The sequence below is a fragment of the Rhinolophus ferrumequinum genome, chromosome 12 (genome assembly GCF_004115265.2).
Source record: "Rhinolophus ferrumequinum isolate MPI-CBG mRhiFer1 chromosome 12, mRhiFer1_v1.p, whole genome shotgun sequence".
Lineage (NCBI taxonomy): Eukaryota > Metazoa > Chordata > Mammalia > Chiroptera > Rhinolophidae > Rhinolophus > Rhinolophus ferrumequinum.
Genome location: NC_046295.1, coordinates 58,888,267 through 58,896,461, shown reverse-complemented (window position 1 = coordinate 58,896,461; position 8,195 = coordinate 58,888,267). Strand labels below are relative to the sequence as shown.

At 36.1% G+C, this 8,195-nt stretch overlaps 1 protein-coding gene across 1 annotated transcript; it reads right to left on the bottom strand.

Moving 5' to 3' along the window:
• LOC117032320 (olfactory receptor 13C8-like) lies at positions 1-963 on the bottom strand. Its single transcript, XM_033123744.1, has one exon. It carries the CDS (start codon positions 961-963, stop codon positions 1-3), a length of 963 nt encoding a protein of 320 aa, XP_032979635.1.
• Between the last annotated feature and the right edge of the window lie 7,232 nt (positions 964-8,195).

Here is an 8,195-nt window from a genome sequence, read left to right as displayed (position 1 = left end):
TTATAGTCCATCAGAGAAGGTTTTCCTACCCAGCATGTTCTTCACAGCAGCCTTTACATCTTTGTTGCGCAGACTATAAATGAGAGGATTGAGCATGGGGGTCATCACTCCATAGAAGAGGGAGATGAGGGCCTCAACGATGTCTTGGTTATCTGCACCAACAGAGCTTTTGGACTTGGGCTTTGCATACATGAAGGAAGTGGTTCCATAGAATAGAATCACCACTGTCAGGTGGGCTGAGCAGGTGGAGAAGGCCTTACGTTTTCCTTCAGTGGAAGGGATCCTCAGAACAGTGGCTATGATAAAAATGTAAGAAATGGAAATGACCAGCAATGGAATAACCAGAACAATCAGATTTGACCCTGCCATGCTGATCACATTGACTGAAATATCAGCACAAGCCAGTTTTAAGATAGCCAGGATTTCACAGACAAAATGGTTAACGATGTTGTTAGCACAGAATGGTAATAGCATTGCCAGAGATGTCTGTACCGCTGAGTCCACAAGCCCGGAGACCCAGCATGCAGCCGCCATGGGCACATAGGCACCCTTGCTCATGATGGCAGGGTATCTCAGTGGGTAGCAGATGGCAACATAGCGGTCAAGTGCCATCATGCCCAGGAGCACACTCTCTGTGACCCCCGTGGCAAAGGAGAGAAACATTTGCGCCATACACCCAGAAAAGGAAACCCTTTTCCTTACTGTCAGAAAGCTGCCAAGAAGTAGTGGGACAGAGGAGCTGGTGTAGCAAATGTCCAGCAAGGAAAGGTTACAGAGGAAGAAATACATGGGGGTGTGCAAGTGAGTATCATAGATGATTACTGAGATGAGGACTCCATTTGCCAACAGGATTATCAGGTACAGCCACAAAATTAGTGCAAAGAAAACTGTCTGGATCTTTGGGTGGTCAGAAAGCCCAACTAGGACAAATTCTGTCACTACGGAATCATTGGTCCTTTCCATGTTCCATATACCCTTTCTCCAACAGCACTCTGTGGAAGACAGAACAGAAATTTGTTAATACCATGTCTGTAAGAGCTCCCCTTTTAAGAATCATATTCAGTGTGACTGTAGTTATAGATTTGAATGCAATAATATAACTCTGGGTCAAATTTCTTACTGTAAACACAGGGCACTAGAGCAGGACTACCAATCTGATTTTTCTCAGGGTTAAGAGAAAACATATTTGATTATAGCATGGTTAGATCCCAGACCAGCTTATTGTCATTTCTACTACTTCCGCTTCTTAATTCATTGACTACAAAATCCCTGGCCTATCTCCTGGATGCAGCAGACAGATGTGTTGTTTTGGCAGTGATTCCTGCACTATGTTTTAAATTTAAGGTCCACATTGTAAAGGCAAGGGGTATGACATAAAATTTAAATGAGAGGTCAACTGTGCTTTTAGCTCATCTTCAAATAAATTATAATATTTGAAAACATTGGGCCCATTTCCATCATTGAGCTCAGTTACAAATGAACCATTGGATTCGAAGCATGTTCGCCATTCTACCAGAGTGCCCTCTCCTTTCTCTCTCGTCTGCTTGTCACTGGAGATGAATATTAGTTGCCAAATAATATGTTATTCTCAGTTGATCTCAGTCATTTTTATTACCTGACAGAATCGTACATGTATTTGAATTCTTGACCCATCACTGCAAGGCTGCGTCATCCACTAAGCACAGTAGGCCTGCCATGCTGTTAGGAAACTAGGAAAATGTCTTGATTGCTTTTAAAATCTGCGTAGAACAATGAATTTTTAACTTTCAATACGTAGTAAATTTACCTTTATGCCAATGCAGATATAAAATATAACTTTTAATATTATTTCACCGAAGGGCCCATAAAGGCAAGAGTGTCTAGGGCCCCTCAAAATACTAATACAGTCCTGTGTGGTTAAGCTTTGGGTAGGCAGAAAGTCTCGCCAGGACAAATTCTTTTTAGAGTTTAGTAAGGTGTGCTGGTGGTATAAGTAGTCATTCCATATATGCATATTGCCCATTGAGGACAGTCGCCTCATTGAAGGGACCTATTTATGTGACTCCAGAGTGTACCGCAGTTTGATGAGGAAGCATGTGTTCAAGTAAATTTGTTGTTTAATAGAAATAAATTAAACGTATTTATAAAGTCAATTTTACTATGACTAGAGACATGTAATGTGTATTATGGGCTCTATCTACCTGTTTATTTTCACAGCATGCAAGAACTATCACTTAGGGATCAACTGTCAATAACAGTGCCCTTATTAAAATGTGTACATTTAAATAAACCAGTGACATGCAACCATTATTTTTTTTTTAGCAAATAAAATTTACACAGAAGTGTAATGTATAAAACAAACAAAAAAGAGAGTTTCTCTGGTTGAAGTTAAACAGGTTTACACGGAAGGAAAAGCTCTATCCTTTAATTCCTTACTCACTCTTCCTCCTTTAATTTGGTTTGAGGATTCCAAGGGGCATAGTTTAAAAACCATCAATGCAGTAAGTAGGAAGTAATATTAATAATCTGCATTTTAAATGATTTTCTTATCAAATAAAACATTAATATATATGTATACATATAGATAGATAGATGAAATAGATATAGCTATAGACATAGATTATGCCCGATACATTTTTAAATGCCTTTATTCATAACAATCCAAAGAAGTAAAAACTGTTATTGTAGGCATAGGATTATTTTTATTATCCTTCTTTAAACATTTGGTAAACATCACAAGTTAATCATGATGTGATTAAGTAAAATAAAAAATAATTATTTCAAGGGATGCAGGAAATAAATTTGGTTGAAGTCAATTCATAATTTTCATATAGTATTTGAAGTTCACAAAAGGTAACTTCCTAATTTTGAAAGGAAACTAAGCATCAAAAGCCTATAGGAAGTTACTATTCACTAATAATTAATGGAGCCAGTATTTTCATTCTCATTATCATCTGGAAAAAGATAAGGATGCCATTCTTACAGCTACTATTTAACATAGTCTTGGTAGTCCTGTTCAAAAATAAGACACGAATATGGCAGAAGTAGCAATAGAAAGAGACTGAAAAATTTACAAAATCTGATAAGAAAAATTAGTAAGACTTCTGGATGTTAAGATCAATGGAAAAATCAGTAGTTCTCTTTATATTAGCAATAAATGATTCGTAAACATAATAGAAATAAATAAAACAAAAATGAAAAATATGAACCATCTGTGTTTTAACAAAGCATGCATAAGACCTTGACAGAAATAATTTCAAAATTATAATAAAAACATAATAGACTATGAGTAATTGAAGTACAACATGTTAATAATGGATAAAAATATAAGGCAGCCATTTACCCCCACAAAATAGTCTATACATTTAATTAAATATATTCAAAATTTCAGCTGGATATTTTGAGGAATATGAGTACTCAAGCTAAAATTTATGTGGAAAAGTAAAAGAACACAACTTGCATAGTTAAATTTATGAAGAAAAGTAAGGGTAGCATCCATATTTGAAACACATTACGAATCCACAATAATAAAAACATTATGATTATATTTCAGGGACATTTAAATAGTCTGGTGGAAAATAAAAGAGATCTCAGATATAGACAAATGTTTACATGGGAATTTGACATATTATAAAATTCTTATCCCATAACAAACCCTCAGCCCAAAGCAACGAGGAAATAACAGCAATGAGGAAACTCCAATGAACTAGGTGTTCATACAGTAACATAAATACGTCCTGAAAAAGTGTTGAAAAAAGTAAGCCAAGTTGTGCTTTATAACACAATAAGATTTATATGTAAAGTTAAAATATGTATTTTACAAGGGAACGTGCATTTTTGGGACAAATAAAACACATAATTATGAGTTGGAATAACAACATAATTATGAATGTTAGTGGAATCAGTGAATGTGAGAGAATAATAGGAAACTTTTTAAAGATTGTAGAAAATAAAGTGTAAATGTGTAGAGGAATGTAAATTAAACATAGGGGAGCATGATTAACTAAAGCCCAAGTTTAAATGAAAACAAGGACATAAAAATGAGAGCAATATAAGGCATATGCCAATGAAGGAGCTCTGATCAGAAATGTAGTGTAATAGAAGGAACTGTCATAAATGTGAGAGAAAAAGGAAAATTGACTTCTGACACCGTAAAAATAATACATAATGCATTGAAGGAGAAAAAAATTAAGACACTTAAAAAATGGGTTAAAACTTATTTAGACAAGATGATTTTTAAAATAAGGTTTTAAATCTAGTTAAAGAAAAAAAGAATTAGCCCTAAAGTGGTTGGTCAGTAATGGAGAACAGAAGGAAGTTCCCAGGTTAAGGAGAGGCACGCTCATCCAACGGATTTCACGTTCTGTGGTGCCGTTGGAAAGGTTGTGCGTAATGTAGAGATGGATGGATGTGGCATTCGTATTCGCCTGATTCCACTAATAGGCTATTCATGTAAGTAACCCCCTTGATTTGACCCAGTTTTCCCTTTCTGATGAGAATCCTGCATCCAGGTTGCTTGCACAGAATGGACTGAGCAGAGGAATTAAGCGGCTGTTCCTCCTTTGGCCTTTCTGTTTCTCATTGTAAAGCATGGCACTGCTTCTCAGTAGCAGTGTTTTATTCCAACCCCGAGAGTAAGTACGGACAAACTTCAAGGAAGGGGAGATCATCTGACAGAAGGTTAGGACAAGATTTCACATCTTGTCAATTGAATGTGGCCTTGATGAGCTGAGGGAGAATAGTCTTAGGTACTAGGATGAGACCAAAATGCATCAGTGACACTTCTGAAAGACAAGAAAACAATATAGAGGTGTGCAATAGTCAGAAAAAGAACCAAAAAAGAGAAGAAAGATTTGCCAGTTTTTGAGGTATATTAAATATAACATTAAAGATTGGGATGTATTCTTCAGGCAACAGAGAGGATGAAAACACAGAAAAAAAGTTTAATGTAGAGGCATTGTTCAGATCATGTACTTTCTTCACCAACATTGAACCCTGACCTGTGCTCGATAGGTCTGCAATCATTGTTTTTCAGGGCAGCCATTTGTTCCTCCTGTACCTTGCAGAGAACCTGATTCAAAATTCATCTTCTTTTGGAATTAGATACATAATAATTCATTTTAGGTCAAATTGGTGTCAAGAAGTTTTATTTCCCCTGGCAAGAACACAGTTCTCCCGTTTCATCTGGGTCCCCAGCTCAGTCCTGTAAGTGTCTGCAAACTAAAGTGTATTTAGCTTCAGTTTGAAGTGAGACCAAAGCTCTGTTGGGTCCTTCATAGCCAGGTCTTAACTGATTGCTTTAGTTATTAAACTAACCAAAGTAATAACAGCTACCGCATGCTGCCTGGATTTTCCAGTTTTTCTTTTCCATTTGAGTATCAAAGGCACTTCAACAGAACCCGGAGAAAAAGAATAACATCCCAGTTAATAAGTGAAAGGATTGATGCCCTGGGGGTCATAGTTGCCTAACCCTTCTGCTATTTATGCTTTTTTGGGGAGAGCTTTCACCACCCCCACCCGCTAGAAAACTGCTCTTCTAGAAGTAGTGAGTTTATTAAAATATTGCTCAGTGGGTGAAAAAGGATACATTCGTTTTGTCTTTAGTTTTCCTCTCGATGCCCCAGGGTATGTTGGACGAACATCATAAACAATAGTAATCTAATGTAGATGACCTGAAAAAAATCTTGGCCACATCTCAGTAAGCTCTGTGACATTATGTTAATTTTCTAGCTTCTTTCAGTAACTGTGTGCTCACCTATATATTGGTCTGGTTTTAATTTTATCACATACACTAGATTTATGGTATAGAGGAGGAACTTAAAACACATTTGATTCTTAAGTGTGTCATAATTAGTTGCAATTAAAAGTGTATGAGACCTGACATTACATTCTTAGGAAACCAAACTCCAAGTGCTGGATCTTTCACATGCGAGGTAAGTGCGGGCTGCACTACTTTTCAGAGTCCACATTTCCTTGCCTGCAAAGTTACCAATAACTTCTTCATAGATTTAACAAGGGAATCCCATGATATAACACAGTAAAAGCACTTGCAAGCACAATGTAACATCTAAATGCTTGTTCATCAGTTCATTCAACACATATGTAGCAACAGCCTAGTTAGTGCTAGGCAATATTACTTGGCTTGGACGTGAGGGGAGGGTGGTGAGCAGATGAAGTCATCGTAAAATCTCTTTTTCTCAAGAGCGAAGGGTAATTTTTTATACACATATTTCAGTGTTTGTTAAACAACTTAATGTTTTCCTTTCATATGATTTTATAATTGTGAAGCTTAAAAGTTGCCCTAAGCTACTGCTTTTCATTTTAGAGACAAGGAAAGCAATGCTGAGAGAAGGTGAATGACCCACTCCTGCACTGTGCCTGATGAATTGTGTGTAGGAAGAAAAGGTGGACTGGCTTTAAAGCTGTCACTCTTTCCAAAACACTGTTATCTCAGACAGGGAAATGTGTGCTGTATTAATCTTGTTGGTTTTAGTGGCAGTTGGAGAGACGCTAAATTAAGTAAACTTGGGATGCAAGCAGAATGACAGACACATCGAGAATATGACAATCACAGATTTAATCCACTGAGCTGAATTTCTGCTACCAATTAAAGAGTGTAGCACAATGTCGGAATCGATGGAATAGATGTACAGATTTTTTTTCTGGGACATTTCTGTTAGCCAAGATTAATCCAGGTCAGAAGCAATCAAAACAAGACAGAAATAAGGGGGCTGAGATAAATTCCAGACAATTTACTCTCCAGAGTGAAAGCTCACTCTGGAACTCAGGATCAGTAGGATAAAGAAGTACTGATGGACAACAAACCTGGTGCAAGGAGCTTCCAGAAAGAGTTAATGGAAGAGGTGGTTTATGTTTGTTCATATTTACAGAGCTAGACATAGGAATCATATGTTTTGTCTTAATTATTTTGAATTCAACAATTATTTTGAATACAACCATAATGGTGATATGGTATCTCCTTTGTATTTTTAAGATCTTTAAAATCTTTTTTAAAATATGGTGGTTATAGCAACTGCTGAAGATGGTCAAATAATTACATTGCAGTTCCACACATTTGGGACAGAGAATTAATTTTTCAGCAGATTGTAGGTCCAATAATAGTATTCAAATTGCTTGGTTGCTGAAGAAAATGAGATAACACACCTATTTTGCAATGATGTCTCTAAGAGCACCAAATTGAGGAATCTAACGTTCTCATTCTGTCTGCTGGGGGTAAAAGGAAGAGAAACAGAATACAAACCGAGAGCTGTACAGGAGTTAACTGTCTGGTACCTTACAAAGATCAAGTTCTCTGCTTTTTCTTTACAAGGACATCATTAGAACTCTGTATTTTTCAATAGCCTGTCCTTAATGAAATACCAAATGATATATTGGAGGACAGCAATCCATATCTTTTGCATCATGAAATGAAAAACAAAGATAGCTATGACCACTCGAATTACATTTCTCTAATGATGGAGCAGCTCTCAGGATTCTATCCATTCTTTTTTCTAATTCCCTAATGAGATTAGCTACTTTATTTATTTGTATATTTATTTTAAACTTTTAAAAATTGATGTACAGTTTATTACAATAACCTGTTAGTTTCAGGTGTACATCATCGTGATTCAATATTTGTATGCGTTATGAAGTGATCACCATGATAAGTCTAGTTATCACATGTCATGTAATATACAGCATAGGAAATGTAGTCAATAATATTGTAATAACTTTGTATTTTGACAGATGATTAGCTAATTTGAGAATGCTGGTTTATTTCTTGTCCCTGTATTCCATGAATGGTGATAGGGTAATTTACATTTTACATGTATAGATGTGTATGTAAACCTTATTTACATGGATATAAGACTTTAAAATAATTTTTGTACAATGGCGAAGAAAGGGTCAACTGTAAATGTTTTTGAAGAAGCAGGTGTAGCAAACGAGCACTAAATTTTATTTTAGAGTACCTAGCTTTGAAACTCAAGACAGTTTAAATTATTTCCGGGGCATGCCAGGGAGAGGTCCAATATTTGCAACAAACTAAAGTTAGGACTGTAAACATGGGGGATTAAAATTTCCCCAAAACTCCAGGGAGAATGTAGTTAGATCCAATTATATCACATAATTGGTATATTCTTGTTATAATGTGACTCTGATCAGAAATGTATATCACCATCTACATTACCACAATATCTGAGGATTTTAAGACTCAA